A 19708-nucleotide genomic window follows, 5' to 3' on the forward strand; every position below is an offset into this window, starting at 1 on the left:
CATCTTCTCCTGCGAGAACTCCAAAATTACAACTTGCTGCTGAACAACCATCAACAGGACAATGTTGGATCTCACCAAAAAGATACCTCACGTCTAAGGGCAAAGGAGAAGCCCAAGCAAGATGGTTGGAGGGGCGAAATCATGTTTAGACTCAAACCCCATACCTGCCAGTGATGTTCAGAGGGCTCAAATGAAACTTGTGCACACCAGGACCCAGAGTTCCCACAGAGACTGAACCAGAACTGTGTTTGAGTGTCTCCTGCGGAGGTATGGGTGGAGTGGCTTGCCTCAGGGGCAAGGGCTCTGGGTGCAGTAGATCTGGGTATGGCATAACTCCACCATAGAGCCCCCAGAACTTACACAGGACTGGGGAAATCGACTCTTGGAGGTCACAAACAAAACCTTGTGCATACCAGAACCCAGAAGAAAGGAGCAGTGACCCCATAAGAGATTGACCCAGGCTTGACTGTGAATGTTCAGGAGTCTCTAGCAGAGACGTGGGTCGGAAGTGGCTTGCTGCAGGGTCGGGGGCACTGAGTGCAGCAGTTCATGCATGGGACCTTTTGAAGGAGGTCGCCATTATCTTCATTACCTCCATGATAGTTTGGCTTCAGGTCAAACAACAGGGAAGAAACACAGCTCCTCCCATTAACAGAAAATTGGATTAAAGATTTACTGAATATGGCCCCGCCCATCAGAACAAGACCCAGTTTCCCCTACAGTCAGTCTCTCCCATCAGGAAGCTTCCATAAGCCTCTTATCCTTATCCATCAGAGGGCAGACAGAATGAAAGCCACAATCACAGAAAACTAACCAAACTGATCACATGGACCACAGCCACTCAATGAAACTATGAGGCATGCTGTGTAGGGCCACCCAAGATGAATGGGTCATGGTGGAGAGTTCTGACAAAACATGGTCCACTGGAGAAGGGATGGAAAACCACTTCAGTATGCTTGCCTTGAGAACCCCAAGAACAGTATGAAAAGGCAAAAAGATAGGACACTGAAAGATGAACTCCCCACGTCAGTAGGTGCTCAATATGCTACTGGAGATCAGTGGAGAAATAACTCCAGAAAGAATGAAGAGATAGAGCCCAAGCAAAAACAACACCCAATTGTGGATGTGACTGGTGACAGAAGTAAAGTCCTACCTATGCTGTAAAGAATTGCATTGCATGGGAACCTGGAATGTTAGGTCCATGAATCAAGACAAATTGGAAGTGATCAAACAGGAGATGGCAAGAGTGAACATCGACATTTCAGCAATCAGTGAACTTAAATGGACTGGAATGGGTGAATTTGACTCAGATGACCATTATATCTACTACTGTGGGCAAGAATCCCTTCGAAGAAATGGAGTAGCCCTCATAGTCAACAAAAGAGTCTGAAATGCAGTACTTGGATGTAATCTCAAAAACAACAGAATGATCTCTGTTCGTTTCCAAGGCAAATCTTTCACTATCACAGTAATCCAAGTCTATGCCCGACTAGTAATGCTGAAGAAGCTGAAGTTGAACAGTTCCATGAAGACCTACAAGACCTTCTGAGCTAACACCCAAAAAAGATGTCCTTTTTATTATAGGGGATAGGAATACAAAAGTAGGAAGTCAAGATATACCTGGAATAACAGGCAAAATTGGCCTTGGAGTACCAAATGAAGCAGGACAAAGGCTAACAGAATTTTGCCAAGAGAACACACTGGTCATAGCAAACACCCTCTTCCAGCAACACAAGAGAAGATTCTACACATAATCGACATCATCAGGTGGTCAATTCTGAAATTAGATTGATTATATTCTTTGCAGCCAAAGATGTAGAAGCCCTATACAGTCAGCAAAAACAAGACAGGGAGGTGACTGTGGCTCAGATTATAAACTCCTTGTTGCCAAACTTCAGACTTAAATTGAAGAAAGTAAGGAAAACCACTAGACCATCCAGGTACGACCTAAATCAAATCACTTACGATTATACAGTGGAAGTGACAAATAGAATCAAGGGATTAGATCTGACAGACAGAGTGCCTGAAGAACTATGGATGGAGGTTCGTGACATTGTACAGGAGGCAGTGATCAAGATGATCCCCAAGAAAAAGAAATGCAAAAAGGCAAAATGGTTCTCTGAGGAGGCCTTACAAATAGCTGAGGAAAGAAGAGAAGCTAAAGGCAAAAGAGAAAAGGAAAGTATACCCATTTGAATGCAGAGTTCCAAGGAATAGCATGGAGAGATAAGAAAGCCTTCCTCAGCAATCAATGCAGAGAAACAGAGGAAAACAATAGAATGGGAAAGACTATAGTTCTCTTCAAGAAAATTAGAGATACCAAGGGAACATTTCATGTAAACATGGGCACAATAAAGGACAGAAATGGTATGGACCTAACAGAAGCAGAAGATATCAAGAAGAGGTGGCAAGAATACACAGAAGAACTATACAAAAAAGATCTTCATGACCCAGATAACCACGATGGTGTGATCACTCACTTAGAGACATACATCCTAGAATGTGAAGTCAAGTGGGCCTTAGGAAGCATTACTACAAACAAAGCTAGTGGAGGTGATGGAATTCCAGTTGAGCTATTTCAAATCCTAAAAGATGATGCTGTTAAAGTGCTGTACTAAATATGCCAGAAAATTTGGAAAACTCATCAATGGCCACAGGATTGGAAATGGTCAGTTTTCATTCCAATCCCAAAGAAAGGCAATGCCAAAGAATATTCAAACTACCACACAATTGCACTCATCTCACATGCTAGCAAAGTAATGCTCAAAATTCTCCAAGCAAGGCTTCAACAGTACATGAACAGTGTAATTCCAGATGTTCAAGCTGGATTTAGAAAAGGAAGTGGAACCATAGATCAAATTACCAACATCTGTTGGATCATCGAGAAAGCAAGAGAGTTCCAGAAAAACATCTACTTCTGCTTTAGTGACTACCAAAACCTTTGACTAGTGGATCACAACAAACTGTGGACAATTCTTAAAGAGATGGGAATACCAGACCACCTGACCTGCCTCCTGAGAAATCTGTATACAGGTGAAGAATCAACAGTTAGAACTGTACATGCAACAACAGACTGGTTCCAAATCAGGAAAGGGGTACATCAAGGCTGTATATTGTCACCCTGCTTATTTAACTTATATGCAGGGTACACCATGAGAAATGCTGGCTGGATGAAGTGCAAGCTGGAATCAAGACTGCTGGGAGAAATATCAATAACCTCAGATATGCAGATGACACCACCCTTATGGCAGAAAGCGAAGAAGAACTAAAGAGCCTCCTGATGAAAGTGAAAGAGGAGAGTGAAAAAGCTGGCTTAAAGCTCAACATTCAGAAAACTAAGATCATGGCATCTGGTCCCATCAGTTCATGGCAAATAAATGAGAAATAATGGAAACAGTGAGAGACTTTATTTTTCTGGGCTCCAAATCACTGCAGATGGTGACTGCAGCCATGAAATTAAAAGTCACTTGCTCCTTGAAAGAGAAGCTATGACCAACCTAGACAACATATTAAAAAGCAGAGACATTACTTAGCCAACAAAGGTCAGGCTACTCAAAGCTATGTTTTTTCCAGTAGTCATGTATGGATGTAAGAGTTGGACTATACACAAAGCCGAGCACCAAAGAATTGGTGCTTTTCAACTGTGGTGTTGGAGAAGACTATTGAGAGGCCCTAGGAGTTCAAGGAGATCAAATCAGTCAATCCTAAAAGCTATCAGTCCTGAATATTCATTGAAAGGACTGATGCTGAAATGTCAATACTTTAGCCACCTGATGCGAAGAACTGACTCATTTGAAAAAACTGTGATGCTGGTAAAGATTGAAGGCAGGAGGAGAAGGGGGCAACAGAGAATGAGATGGTTGGATGGCATTAGCGACTCAAGGGACATGAGTTTGAGTAAGCTCCGAGAGTTGGTGATGGATGGGGAAGCCTGGCGTGCTGCAGTCCATGGGGTTGCAAAGAATTGGGCATGACTGGGTGACTAAACTGAACTGAGACCATTTTCAAAAGAACTCATTTCACTTTTTTATATATGGAGAAAAGTAAATGATTAACAAGCGCTGTAAAGAAATATTTTAATGAATCTAGCTATGGTCCCACATGGGAGAGGTGAAACAGAAACTGGCATATTAAGTTAATACTGGATATGTATTTTGCTTTCTTGGGCAAGAACATTGCCTTTCCTAAAAATCTATAACATCTAATTTCTTTACTTTCCCTCTCTTCTGATTCCCTCTGGTTCTGATTCCAGCATGAAGGATGGACAGACAGACACATCAAACTAATAAGCTCTTATCCTGGACAACCTGAACTGAACATTGTTGACCCTTACAACTGTCCTGCAACTACATCTTGGAGTAATCCACTAAAATGATTAACTTAATTTCATGTTCTAGCTCTTAAACTCTGAGAGTCTTTGCCATGTTACAAAGCTGCAGACCCTGTGAGTGTCCTGAAAGTTGAGATAGCATATTAATTACACCACAAACCTGATTAGAGTTTCTATGTGAGTTGATGTTAATTTAGTTTCCTATGATGATGAAGAACAGGGATCAAGTTCTGTTATTATATATATATATATATATATATATATATATATATATATAGAGAGAGAGAGAGAGAGAGAGAGAGAGTAATGTTTTCTAGGAATATCATTGTGAATAATGACTCCTCCCTGCCTCTGATGCTATTCATCAGAACAAGAACAATGAAAAAGCATTGGATCCAACCAACATTTATCAAGGAGTTATTATGTGCCAGACACTTCCATATACATTACCTATGGTTAACCCTTAGAAGAAGGTACAATTCCAAGGACAGTTTACATGACTTGCTCAAGGTCACAGCATTTCTAAAGAGTGGAGTCAGATTCAACTTCAGGCCTCTGTTACTTGTATTTCTTTAAACTCAATATTCTTTCCACAGCATCACAGCTGAAATAGTATGATTCTTTAGGGGTGAGGTATTTGTCATGAATTAAGACTGTGGAGGTGTTGTTACTTTGACATACAAGATGCATGGGAAATAGGATTTCTGTCCCCCCACAAAAGTTTAAAGACTTTATTTTTTAGGGCAGTTTTAGGGTCACAAAACTTGAGAGGGAGGTACAGAGATTTCCTCTATACTGCTGCCTCCAATATATGCATAACTTCCCCTCATTATCAACATCCTCCACTAGAGTGGCACATTTGATGAACTTACATTGAAACTACATCATAATCACTCAAAGTCCAAATTTTACACTACGGTTCACTCTTGGTGTTGTACATTCTATGTGTTTGGACAAGTATATGATGAGATGTATCCACCATTATGACATCATACAGAGCATTTGTACTAGTATAAAAATCCTTTGGTATTCTACCTATTCCTTTCTCTCTCCCCTCCTCACAATCCTGGCAACAATTGATCTTTATACTGTCTCCATAGTTTTGCCCTTTTCAGAATATCACATAGTTGGCATCATTTAGTCTGTAGTCTTTTCAGATTGACTTCTTTCACTTGGTAATATGTGCATGTGTTTCCTCCATGTTTTTTCATGTCTTAATAGCTCATTTCTTTTATTTTGTAAAATTTTTATTGGAGTATAGTTGATTTACATTGTTGTGTTAGTTTCTGCTGTACAGCAAAATGGATCAGTTAGTTATACATATACATCCACTCTTTTTTATAGATTATTTTCCCATGTAGGCTATTACAGAGTACTGTTTAGAGTTCCCTGTGCTATATTATATATCCCAGGACAAGTTCCCTGTCCTTATTTTATATATAGTGGTATGTATATGTCAATCCCAATCTTCCAGTTTATTCCCCCTCCTACTTTCCACCCCACCCCTGTAACCATGTTTGTTTTCTACATCTGTGACTCTATTTCTGTTTTGTAAATAAGTTCATTTTTATCATTTTTTTAGATTCCGTATATAAGTGATATCATGATAGCACATTTCCTTTTAGCCCCGAATGATATTCCCTTCCATGGATGTATCATAGTTTATTTATCCATTTACCAATCATGAATAAAGTTGAAAGGGAAGCAATTTTCAAGTCACTAAATTCCTTTAGTACTATTTGGTAAATGATGTTTGCTAAATATTTGCTAAAAATGATTTGCCTTTCCCACTTCTTTTCCCCACCTCTTTTCCCCAATCTCTAAAAAGAAAAGCATACCTTTCAAATGTCAGCAATCTTACTGTGATTCTTTGACTCAGGCTGTATAAACCCTTGAGGCTAAGTAAAACAACAATTCAAATATTCACATCCAGGAATCTTCTTTAACTCAAGACCCTGTAACCTACCTCTTTCTCATCCATCTCACTAATAGATGCATTTCAAATAAAATTTTATGTTTTATGTTTAATAATAATCATGATGTATAATATCTTCATGCTATTTTTACCTGTTAGGTATTTATAACAATTGCAACTATAACTCAATCTAGAAGACTTTTTATAATTAGACACATGGCTACAAGGAAATAAAAATAATTCAACTTCTATTTATGTACCTATTTTGTTGCAGAAAAATTCAATATGGAGTTCAGTAGGGGACTTTCAACTATAAAAATATATTATGATAGGCTATGATTCTGTAGGAAGAATGTAATGGATATTTGATTTCAAGGAGAAAAAAGAAACAATGTATTTTTCCTGATGGTTAAAGAAAAGTTTACACGATTTCAAGTTTAGTGTTTGATGATAGACATCAATTGCCCTGGTTTCTAGAATCCAATGAATATCTTTAAATATGTAATATAGCAGTTTTATTTTAAATTGTCAATACGTATAGTATGCTAGAAATTATACCTTTTGCAACTGTTTAAACATGATGAAAAAATTTAGATGTTAACTTAGAAATGAGTGAGGGAGTAAATAGCTTCTCAAAAAACTTTTAGGAATTATGTGAACAAACATTTGAAGATCCCAATACTAAAGAGGGTTTGTCAGGGTTAGGTTTAATGTGTGCAAAGCATCTAGGATAACAATTAATACTGCTATTAACTGAAGGACTAAGTTCTAATTTTAACCCTCTTTCTTCCTTGGTATTTGGTCCAGGATACTTTTATTTCTCTACATTTTAGTTTCATTGTCTAGTAAAAGGATAACACAGATGACTGTAAAACACTTTGAGTGCAAGGATTAGATGATAGCTAAACATTAGTAATGTTAATGATAATTTTCATCATGATGAAAGTATAGGCATAGGCTCTATAAATCAAGAAATAAAGCAGGTGTTCAATAAATGTTTGCTGAATTAGTTGATGAATATTATAGGAAATCTTCCTGGAATGAAAGACCATTTACCCATTCCTTGGGCATCTTCCCTTAGTACCTGCATTGGTATTTTTTTTAAAGAAAATGGACACTTTCTCATAAAGAAAACTGAGTAGGAAATAAAATCCTTTCCTAGAATGTGGCTACCTATTAATTCTCAGAAAGTTTCCTCATTGGACTCTTGTCCATTACTGCGATATAGTGTAGTAGTTAAGAGCAAGGTAGGCTCCACATGTAGGACAGATGGCTAGTGGGAAGCTGCTATATAGCACAGGAAGTTCAGCTTGGTGCTCTGTGGTGGCCTAGAAGGGTGAGATGGGTGGTAGGAGGGAGGCTCAAGAGGGAGGGAGCTCAAAAAGGAGTATATATATGTATACATATAGCTGATTCACATTGCTGTACAGCAGAACTGTACACATGGCACTCTAAAGCCATTATACTCCAATTGAAAAAATTAAAAAAAAGATTTTTTTTTAAAAGCAGGATAGGCTCAAGTTTAAACTAGCTGAGGTTAAGTCACTTAACCTGTCTTCAACTCAGCTATTTCATCTTTAAATGGGTATTAATACTAACTTCATAAGATTGTTTTGAGGAATCATGAAGTGGGTTATGGGCTTCCCAGGTGGCTTTAGTGGTAAAGAATCTGCCTGCTGATGCAGGAGATGCACGTTTGGTCCCTGAGTGGGGAAGATCCCCTGGAGTAGGAAATGGCAGCCCACTCCAGTATTCTTGCCTGGAAAATTCCATGGACAGAGGAGTCTATTGGGTTACAGTCCATGGGGTCCCAAAGAGTTGGAAACGGCTGAGCCACTGAGCATGCATGCCCCCATACATGTGCAAACTGGATTATGGAATTATAGATTGTGTGGAAGGTAAAGAATATTTCTTCCATAGACATCCATGTCACAATCCCTAGAATGTGTGACTGTATTGTCTTGCATGACAAAAGGACTTTGCAGGCTTAAGTTAAGTATCTTGAGATGGGGAGATTATCTTGGGTTATTGGTGGGTCCTTATAAGAGAAAGAGGGAGGCAGGAAGGTCAGTGTCAAAGTGATGCAGTGGGAGAGAGACTTGACTGGCCACTACTGGCTTTAAATATGGAGGAAAGGGGCTATGAGCCAAGGTATGTGGACAGCTGCCAGAGGCTGGAAAAGGCAAGGAAATGGATTCTCTCTTAAGAGTCTCCAGAAAGGAACACAGCCTATTTGACATCTTGATTTGGCCTACAGAGTTCTATTTTTAATTTCTGACTTCTGAAAGTGTAAGATAATAAATTTGTGCTATTTCAAGTCAACAAGTTGGCGATAATTTGTTACAGCAGCAATAAGATACTAATACAGGTAGGGAAGCTGTTACTACTCTATTTACAATCTCCTTCAGTTCTGGCTTTCTTGGCTTTCTTTACAAGGCAATGTAATCTAAACACTTTCCCAAAATTAAAATCAATCTTTTTGCTCATGTACACACTATTTTCCAGCCCCTAGCTACTGTTACGGAGAAGGCAATGGCACCCTACTCCAGTACTCTTGCCTGGAAATCCCATGGACAGAGGAGCCTGGTAGGCTGCAGTCCATGGGGTCATGAAGAGTCGGACACGACTGAGCAACTTCACTTTCACTTTTCATTTTCATGCATTGGAGAAGGATATGGCAACCCACTCCAGTGTTCTTGCCTGGAGAATCCCAGGGACAGCGGAGCCTGGTGGGCTGCTGTCCATGGGGTTGCACAGAGTCGGACACGACTGAAGCGACTTAGCAGCAGCAGCAGCAGCAGCAGCAGCAGCAGCAGCAGCTACTGTTAGTCTAAAGGCAGCCACCTGTAAGAGTAGCCCTAGTTCTCTTACAATAGACAATGGACAAGAAGCCTCTCAGGGAAGCTGCAAGATAGTTTATAACATCCTCTTTATAGCTTTTCTACTTACACATGGAAAAGCACGTGCTTTAATCAACAGCCAATGCAATGAGTTGGATCACAAAAACCACACTTTGTGGTCCCATTCAGGGAAAAATAAATTCCTAATTATGGCCTCCTTTTCTCTGGCAGAGGGTTCTGAGCTTAACACAGAGATCCAAGAGCAGGAGTCAACCCTTCAGGTAGAAGGCACATGGGAATTAGAGCTCATAGAAATGGGAAAGGGAGGAGAAATAGAAGTGGGTCAGTCAGAGGGAAGCTGGAAAGAGAGGAAGGAAAAAAACAACAAACAATCCAGCCAAATAAAGAGAAGTGAGAGACATCATCCCACAGTTGATCTCTCCTGGGTTCTCACTCCCTCCCATTTTGGAAACTTTCCAGGTATACTCCAGGGGCTTCCCAGGTGGCTTAGTGGTAAAGAATCTGCCTGCTAATGCAGGATATGAGGGTTTGGTCCCTGGGTGGGGAAGATCCCTTGGAGAAGGAAATGGCAACCCACTCCAGTATGCTTCCTTGGAAAGCCCACGGACAGAGGAGCCTGGTGGGCTACAGTCCATTGAGTCGCAAGAGATTCCCACACGGCTTGGCGACTGAAAAACAACAACAACTAGTGCGGGCGCACCTGCCCCTGGAGGCTGCGCTGGGACAGCTATTAGCTGGGGTGGGCTGGGAATACTCTATGTGAGAGCGGGCGCCCAGGCTGGGTAATGCGGAGATCGCAGGAAGGAGTCACAGGGCGCGAAACGGAAAGACTACATCTCCCAAGCCGCCACGCTTTCCAGCTGGAGTCTAGGGAGCTGACTGCTCCCCAGTTTCCGTAGGGAAGCGCCGGGCTACCGCAGCTATTGTGCGTCGCGCTGTTGCCCTCCTCTTCCCGTTTGGGCGTCTTTGGAGGAAGGCTACGTTTCATTGTCGGCCGCTTAACACCTCTGGCGCTTAGCAGGACAACAGGCCGCTCCCTCGGACCAGGAAGAACTTTAGGAGACGGCAGATTCTGGTAAAGAGACCCTAGGGTGCAAGTAAGATACAGTTTAATGAACCAGAGTACCCTGCCTTGGTACGAGGGCTTCGCCGGGGAAGGGCGGAGGCGCTGGCTTTAAGAAGGGGGAGGGGACAGTGCACTTCGGATTACCCGCGGAGCTCGGCAAAGGAAATCTTCCACTGGCTCGGCAGCTGGGAGCAAGGAGAGGCACCTCCCACCCTCAGCGCTCACCCCCGCCTACACCCTGGGCGGGCCGAAGTGTCACGTTTGCAGTTGCTCGGGAAGGCCGTTCTCCGGAGGAGAGACGAGTTGGTTTCTGCTGCTTGTCAGGGGAGCGATGACTAGGGGGCATGTTGCTTGTTAAGCAGCACCCCGCCGGGATCCAACTGCGTTAGTTAGCTCGCCCTGTCACCTGAAGCAATCGCCGGGCCGCCCGTTTCCGGTACAGACCAGCCAGCTGTCCCCAGGAATCTCATCTGAACAGGTATCTGTCCTCTAAAGGGAGGGAGGCTACAGCTTCCTAAACGGGTCCTGCACTCTGCTCAACCCATCTTTTCCTCGTACTGTGTCACTGATGCTCTTGGTCTTTGTGTTTTTCCTTTCTCCTTCCAATCCCTGTCATCAGAACCATGGGGCATCCCCCGCTGGAGTTCAGCGACTGCTACCTGGACAGTCCTGATTTCCGCGAGAGGCTCAAGTGTTATGAGCAGGAACTGGAGAGGACCAATAAATTCATCAAAGATGTGATCAAAGACGGCAACGCGCTTATCAGCGCAATGAGAAGTAAGTGGAAGACTTCGATGAGCAGTTTCCGTGAGCCGGTGACTCTGGCCTTTGGAGATCTTCCACACCACGGGGGAAGGGGGGATTCAGGGTGATTCCCAGCCCAAGTGTCTGAGGCCCATGGTTTTGCCGGATATTTTGGAAGTGGGGTCAGTAGAAGTGGAAGTTGGTGGCTACAACTAGAATTGGGGTTTTTCCCTTTAGTGGTTTTGGTTTTATAACACAGGATCTGTAGCTGAGGGACTGCCTTGTTCGGCAGCTATCCTTTCTTGTCAGACTCCTGTTCTAAAGGGACAGGCCACTTGTGCTGTCAGACATGTTTATACCCATGTATGAAAAAGACATCTAAGCTGACCAAGGAACTGCCCCACAACCTCCTAAAGAATTGGGAATTCAGGCCAGCAGCTTGAGTCAGGGTTTTGTTCTTGTTTGGCCTCTGGTTGCTGCAGATAAATATGGGGGTAGTAAAAAATTGCCAATGGCAAGTTATTTTCTAAGGAAAGCACGTTTGCCCTAGTGTTTTTTTTTTTTTTTTCCCTCTAAGTTACTGAGTTATGGTTTTGTTCAAGGTTGGCCTAAGTTCATAATTATTAAATGACCTCATGTGCCACTGAATTCTCCTCGCAGGTGTAACAGAGACTTGCCTAGTCCCTAGCAGGAGGAGCCCAGCTCCCTGGGAGCATAGTAGAGAGCTCAGGTTGGGAGTCACCAGGCTGAAGGAACCTCACCTGGCTTGGCTTTCCGGGTCCTCAGAACTAAGAACTCTGGGACCTTCCCCCGCCTCCCCACTGTGTATAGATTTTTTATTTCTGCTAATTGGCAGAAGGTTTGGAGTAAGAGAAAGAATAATAAACATCCCCAACAAGAGTGCAGGCAGATCAATCCATTGTGCCAAAGTATATACCCAGAAGAATGGAAGATAGGGAATGGGTGGTGATAATTCATTTTTTCTCTTCTTGGTTGAAGGATGATTATGAAAAATAAAGTCAAAGTCACTGGCAAATATATTCTGTATACCTGTAATATTTTTTTTCTGAGTGGGTTTATCCCACAAATAGTGTGTCTAGTCCAGCGTGGGGACATTCTTAAGGCGAATACAGCCAACCAAGAGCAAGGAGAAAGACCTGGGAGCCACAGTGCAGTGGTGTTTGTTGTGCAGCTCTCCTGATTTGCCCCTTGGAGTCTGGGCTTTCCCTGTATATGTTGTCTGCCTACTTTGGTCATAAGTGTTGCAAGTTCCTACTTGTTGTTTCATTGAATTGGATCATGTGATGGTGTGTCTTATTTTAGTCTGAACAAGAGTAAACTCTTGGTAGCATTTTAAAGATGGGGTATTTGAAATGCTGATCCTTAGAGACTTTAGCCCTGGGTTTGGGGTGTGTTGCCACTTAATAGACTTCATTGAGAGGTTAAAGATATGCTGATTGTGCTACAAAAGTAGTTAGAAAGGTGAGGGCTCCTGAAAGGAAAAGCGGGAACTATTTGGATTTTCTTTTTTATTTACTTGTTACTGTAAACTACTTAGTGCAGTATTCATAGTTAAATGAAGCTCATCTAAGCCCCCAGAAGGAACTGGGTTTGTGACGTGCAGGATAAGCTGAAAGTATTTGTGCTAAAAAATGAGTTGTTAAGGCATGTCAGAGAGATTAAGATGCTTCAGAAAAAATACAGTTCAATAAAATGGTAGAGGAAGGGCAAAAGTTTTCTAGGCAAGTGGTAAGTTGCGGTTTTTATTCTTTCCTTTTGGGGGATTAAAAGTGGTGAGAGTCGACAATTATGCAGGTTTAAACCTTTGCATATGGGCAGAAGATCCAAGAGTTATTTTGGCTCAGGGGGTTCTTGGTATTTATGGTGGTTTTCCTTTCCTGAGTAGACACAGAAAGCCAAAAATAGGACAGTTAGGAAATAAAACCCAGCAGCTAGTCCAGACTCCATTTCTTTTCTTTAAGTTACATGATTCTAAAAACATGATTTGCTAGAGGCAAAGACAGGATGTTTCCCGCTGTCTTGACCACAGTAATGTTTATACTCCCACTCTGCTTCCTCAAAATGGGCTAGCTGGGCAACTTTTTCAGAGTAAGTGAGGTAGATGCAAAACAAAGGTATGCTTTTGCTTTGTATGGAGGAAAAAGGAAGAGAGAACACTGGAATTAGATTAGAAGACCTGGGTTACAATCTTGGCTTCACCATTTTGGGATAGGAAGGCACATATCATATATTTCAGATATAAAATGGGGGTAATTATATGCACCTCACCGAGTTGCTTTGAGGCTCAAAGGAGTTAATGGATTGTGAAAGTATTTTGTAAATGGAAACGGCTAAATATTTTAAGTTGCTGATAATACATCTTCAGGTTAATAATATACTGGCTGAATACACTTTTTGGTAGGTTTCTAAAGGGAAATCCATAAACAAAAGTAGTTGGAAACATTTTTTGCTGTCATCTTGTTGGAAAATTCATTCCCTATATTGGCGTGGCTCAGTGATTAATTTTGTTTATGTGTGTGGATTCATTTTGTCACTTGGAATCTGGCATTAAAAGTAAAGAATTATTGGCACTCTTTCATTTAATTTATTAAATTGACGATCATATCAACTGGTTAGTGTTTCTAGTAACCAATGAAACTTGGTTCATCACACCGCAAAAATCAGCTGCAGTTTTTAAGTTGTTAAGCTAGTTGGAACTTGATTTTCTGCTTGTGTTTGATCTTGTACAGATAAGGTTTTAGTCACAGCTGTGTGTGATAATTAATTTATTAAATATGGATCCTATTTGAATATCTAGATTTTCTTAGATCTGTGCTCAGAGGTAATTGATGTTATGAGTGATATTCAGTATGTCTTCTTTGGGAAAGTGACTGATTTGCCCCCTACCCTTAAATGTGATCTATTCATAATTGTTGGAGTAAAAAATGGTGGTATAATTTAAACCAATGACAAATAAAAACATTGGCACTATGAAAGGTGAATATATTGCCCACTGTTCTTTTTGTTCTTTTTTTAAAAATATTTATTTATTTGGCTGCATTGGGCATGTGGGATCTTTTGTTGTGGCTTGCAGGCTGCCCCATGGCATGTGGAATCCTAGTTCCCCAAGCAGGGATTAAACCAATGTCCCCTGCATTGCAAGGTGGATTCTTAGCCACTGGACCACTAGGGAAGTCCCTGTTCTTTGTTTTTATATTGGCAGCTTTGGTCCCTGATGTTGTATGAATATTTTCTATGCACTTAGGCTAGGTATTTACAACAAGTGATGTGGCCTCTGTTTATATCCCAACATAACATGATACACCTAATAAATGTTATATAATTCAGTGAACATGTATCATTCACTCAGTAAATACTTATTCACATACTAAATTCAAGCCATTGTTCTCAGGGTTGTTACAAATGTTACAGAGAAAGTCACAGATGGGATCCTGCCCTCAAGGAGGTCCTAGACTGGTAGGGGAGATAAGGTATGTGTAGAGATCACTAAAATATAAGGTAGTAGATACGAATCAGAGCCATAGAGTGGGACAGGTGGATACCATGGTATACAACATGATGGAGAGGTAATTTCCCTGTGGAAGGATAAGGAAAAGCAAAGGAGAAAATAGCATTGTAATTGGGCAGAATTGACTTATCACTTATTTAGCTGTTCCTATATGTTGTTGTTGTTGTTCAGTTGCTCAGTCGTGTCTGACTCTTTGCGACCTCATGGATTGCAGCAGGCCGGGCTTCCGTGTCCTTCACCATCTCCTGGAGCTTGCTCAAACTTGTGTCCATTGAGTCAGTGATGCCATCCAACCATCTCATCCTCTGTTGTCCCCTTCTCCTGCCTTCAATCTTTCCCAGAATCAGGGTCTTTTCAATGAGTTGGCTCTTTGCATCAGGTGGCCAAAGTATTAGAGCTTCAGCTTCAGCGTCCATCCTTCAGATGAATATTTCCTTTAGGATTGACTGGTTTGATCTCCTTGCAGCCCAAGGGACTCTTAAGAGTCTTCTCCAACACCACAGTTCAAAAGCATCAATTCTTTGGTGCTCAGCCTTCTTTATGTTCCAACTCTCACATCCATACGTGACTACTGGAAAAACCATAGCTTTGACTATACGGGCCTTTGTCAACAAAGTAATGTCTCTGCTTTTTAATGTTCCTGTATGCCAAGAATTAAAATCTTATAACAGACTTATGAGGCAAGGATTATTATTTGCACTCTTTATGTGAGAAAACTGAAGTTCAGAGGAATTAAGTAACTTTCTCAGCTGATAAGGGCAGGAGTCTATATTAGAGCCCAGATCTGACTCTGAGGGCCCTGCATTGCACTATATTCAGGACAGGGAATTTCATGTAGTAGAAATGACATAGAGAATGTAAAGGGATAGCAAATAATTCAGGTCATCTGGGTTATATGGTGCAAGGAGAGAAGTTTGGGAGATGACCTTGGAATGGAAGGTTGAGGGCCTTGACTGTGCATGACCTATTAATTACTTTAGGCTTTTCTTTACAGGCAGGGAGTATTAAAAACATTTTTGGTAGCAGAGAGGCATGGTCTGAATTGTGTTTTAAGAAGATTCATCTGAGAGTGATATAAGATGTTCCAATTCTAAACAAATATTTGTGACTTTTCTGCAGATTATTAGGAACTTTAAATTTTCTTTGATATAGCTCAGGGGTCAGTAGACCTCTTCCGTAAAGGGCAATATTTTAGGCTTTGAGGGCATGTAGTCTCTGTGGCAATTACTTGATTGCCATTGTTGCAAGAAAGCAGCTATAGATAATACGCACATGAAATGAGAGTGGCTGTGTTCTAATAAAACTTTATTTATTGACATTGAAAAGTAAATTTCCCATAATTTTCATGTCACAAAATATTATCTTCCTTTGAATTTTTCAACTGTTTAAAAATATAAAAACCATTTTCAGCTTAGCTAGAGCAGGGGCTTACAGAAATAGCTGTGGGCTGGGTTTGATTCAGTGGTTGTAGTTTGCAGAACTTTAATATGACTAGTTAACCTAAATGGATTTTTTTAATTGGTAAGGCAGTGAATATAGTTATTGGTAAAACATAAGGCCATATTTAATATTTTCCATTAGTTTATTTAGTTTAGTTTATTTTACTTTGGTGTGCTGTTAATTATGCCTGCACTGGATTCAGGGTTCACATGTTCCAGTGCTGTCTCTGTGGCCAAGGAAAAAACAGAAAAGTATGAAGCTACTGGAAGTGGGTTAACAGGATTGGAGTGATTGGGGTAAAATACAGCAGCTTCATCTCATTTAAAAAGTCTTCACTTTCTTTAAAACTGTTATAGCTAAATGAAATGTATTCACAGCCTGGATTCAATCAGGTTACAATTTCTGAGCCAGATGATCTACTTCTAACATTCTAGGAGTCTCGGAAATGGGCTAGGAAAATGAAAGGTGATAGTCTCCAAAAAGAGATTTCTCTGGGGAAGTACCACTAGACACTGCAAATGAAGAGAGGCAGAATGATGGTATAGTGGGAAACAACTCTAGATGTGATGGGTATGGTGATGGTTCTGCTACTAATGGGATCTGTGACCTTGGTAAGTCATTGTGCTGGGGTCCTTGGTCTGAAGCTTTACATAAGTGAGGATGGATAGGGGATATGTAAGCCCACTTTCAGATCTAACATTCCATGACTTTTTCATTGCATATTATAATTTAATCATTTGAGAAGGGAATGAGTAACTTAATTATAGTATCTTATTTTATTGTATTTTTAATTTTTATTTATTTATTTATTTATTTGTTTTGCCATACATTGACATGAATCCACCATGGGTGTACATGTTTTCCCCTTCCAGATCCCCCCTTCCACCTCCCTCCCCATCCCATCCCTCTGGGTCATCCCGGCGCACCAGCCCCGAGCACCCTGTATCATGCATTGAATCTGGACTGGCAATTCATTTCACATATGATAATTTATATGCTTACATGCCATTCTCCCATATCATCCCGCCCTCGCCCTCTCCCATAGAGTCTATAATACTGTTCTATTTATCTGTGTCTCTTTTGATGTCTCACATACAGGGTTATCTTTACCGATTGACTAAATACCATATATATGTGTTAGTATACTGTATTGGTGTTTTTCTTTCTGGCTTGCTTCACTCTGTATAATAGGCTCCAGTTTCATCCACCTCATTAGAACTGATTCAAATGTATCCTTTTCCAGTACTCTTGCCTGGAAAATCCCATGAACGGAGGAGCCTGGCGGGCTGCAGTCCATGGGGTCACTGAGTCGGACACGACTGAGCGACTCCACTTTCACTTTTCACTTTCATGCCCTGGAGAAGGAAATGGCAACCCACTCCAGTACTCTTGCCTGGAGAATCCCAGGGACGGGGGAGCCTGGTAGGCTGCCGTCTATGGGGTCGCACAGAGTCGGACACGACTGACGCGACTTAGCAGCAGCAGCAGCAGCAATATTCCATTGTGTATATGTACCACAGCTTCCATATCCATTCGTCTGCTGATGGGCATCTAGGTTGCTTCCATGTCCTGGCTATTATAAACAGTGCTGCGATGAACATTGGGGTACATATGTCTCTTTCAATTCTGGTTTCCTCGGTTTGTATGCCCAGCAGGGGGATTGCTGGGTCATATGGCAGTTCTATTTCCAGTTTCTTGAGGAATCTCCACACTGTTCTCCATAGTGGCTGTACTAGTTTGCATTCCCACCAACAGTGTAAGAGGGTTCCCTTTTCTCCACACCCTCTCCAGCATTTATCGCTTGTAGTCTTTTGGATAGCAGCCATTCTGACGGGCGTGAAATGGTACCTCATTGTGGTTTTGATTTGCATTTCTCTGATAATGAGTGATGTTGAGCATCTTTTCATGTGTTTGTTAGCCATCTGTATGTCTTCTTTGGAGAAGTGTCTGTTTAGTTCTTTGGCCCACTTTTTGATTGGGTCGTTTATTTTCCTGGAATTGAGCTGCAGGAGTTGCTTGTATATTTTTGAGATTAATTGTTTGTCCGTTGCTTCGTTTGCTATTATTTTCTCCCATTCTGAAGGCTGTCTTTTCACCTTACTTATAGTTTCCTTTGTTGTGCAAAAGCTTTTAAGTTTAATTAGGTCCCATTTGTTTATTTTTGCTTTTATTTCCAATATTCTGGGAGGTGGGTCATAAAGGATCCTGCTGTGGTTTATGTCGGAGAGTGTTTTGCCTATGTTTTCCTCTAGGAGTTTTATAGTTTCTGGTCTTAACGTTTAGATCTTTAATCCATTTTGAGCTTATTTTTGTGTATGGTGTTAGAAAGTGTTGTAGTTTCATTCTTTTACAAGTGGTTGACCAGTTTTCCCAGCACCACCTGTTAAAGAGATTGTCTTTTCTCCATTGTATATTCTTGCCTCCTTTATCAAAGATAAGGTGTCCATAGGTGCGTGGATGTATCTCTGGGCTTTCTATTTTGTTCCATTGATCTATATTTCTGTCCTTGTGCCAGTACCATACTGTCTTGATGACTGTGGCTTTGTAGTAGAGCCTGAAGTCAGGCTGGTTGATTCCTCCAGTTCCATTCTTCTTTCTAAAGATTGCTTTGGCTATTCAAGGTTTTTTGTATTTCCATACAAACTGTGAAATTATTTGTTCTAGTTCTCTGAAGAATACCGTTGGAAGCTTGATAGGGATTGCACTGAATCTATAGATTGCTTTGGGTAGTATACTCATTTTCACTATATAGATTCTTCCGATCCATGAACATGGTATATTTCTCCATCTATTTACATCCTCTTTGATTTGTTCCACCAGTGTTTTATAGTTTTCTATACATAGGTCTTTTGTTTCTTTAGGTAGATATATTCCTAAGTATTTTATTCTTTTCTTTGTGATGGTGAATGGAATTGTTTCCTTAATTTCTCTTTCTGTTTTCTCATTGTTAGTGTATACGAATGCAAGGGATTTCTCTGTGTTAATTTTGTATCCTGCAACTTTACTATATTCGTTGATTAGCTCTAGTAATTTTCTGGTGGAGTCTTTAGGGTTTTCTATGTAGAGGATCATGTCATCTGCAAACAGAGTTTTACTTCTTCTTTTCCAATCTGGATTCCTTTAATTTCTTTTTCCGCTCTGATTGCTGTGACCTAAACTTCCAAAACTATGTTGAATAGTAGTGGTGAGAGTGGGCACCCTTGTCTTGTTCCTGATTTTAGGGGAAATGCTTTCAGTTTTTCACCATTTAGGATAATGTTTGCCGTGGGTTTGTCATATATAGCTTTTATTATGTTGAGGTATGTTCCTTCTATTCCTGCTTTTTGGAGGGTTTTTATCATAAATGGATGTTGAATTTTGTGAAAGGCTTTCTCTGCGTCTATTGAAATAATCGTATGGTTTTTATTTTTTAATTTGTTTATGTGGTGTATTACATTGATTGATTTGTGGATATTGAAGAATCCTTGCATCCCTGGGATAAAGCCACTTGGTCATGATGTATGATCTTTTTAATATGTTGTTGGATTCTGTTTGCTAGGATTTTGTTAAGGATTTTTGCATCTATGTTCATCAGTGATATTGGCCTGTAGTTTTCTTTTTTTGTGGGATCTTTGTCAGGTTTTGGTATTAGGGTGATGGTGGCCTCATAGAATGAGTTTGGAAGTTTACCTTCCTCTGCAATTTTCTGGAAGAGTTTGAGTAGGATAGGTGTTAGCTCTTCTCTAAATTTTTGGTAGAATTCAGCTGTGAATCCAACTGGTCCTTGGCTTTTGTTTGCTGGAAGATTTCTGATTACAGTTTCAATTTCTGTGCTTGTGATGGG

The 19708-nt window shown here is 40.8% G+C and overlaps 1 protein-coding gene across 4 annotated transcripts in view; it reads left to right on the forward strand.

Annotated features, from left to right (window-relative positions):
• The first annotated feature begins 9475 nt into the window (after positions 1-9475).
• The window catches only part of OPHN1 (oligophrenin 1), a 658667-nt gene continuing 648434 nt past the window's right edge, over positions 9476-19708 (forward strand). For all 4 annotated transcript variants that reach the window (XM_081567319.1, XM_081567322.1, XM_081567321.1 and 1 more), the window contains exons 1-2: positions 9476-10650; positions 10792-10949. In XM_081567319.1, the coding sequence (XP_081423445.1) occupies positions 10796-10949 (154 nt within the window). In that variant the 5' untranslated portion in view covers positions 9476-10650; positions 10792-10795. The remainder of the gene's footprint in view (positions 10651-10791; positions 10950-19708) is intronic.

This window comes from Giraffa tippelskirchi, chromosome X (assembly GCF_054371585.1).
Source record: "Giraffa tippelskirchi isolate mGirTip1 chromosome X, T2T-mGirTip1v1.2.pri, whole genome shotgun sequence".
Lineage (NCBI taxonomy): Eukaryota > Metazoa > Chordata > Mammalia > Artiodactyla > Giraffidae > Giraffa > Giraffa tippelskirchi.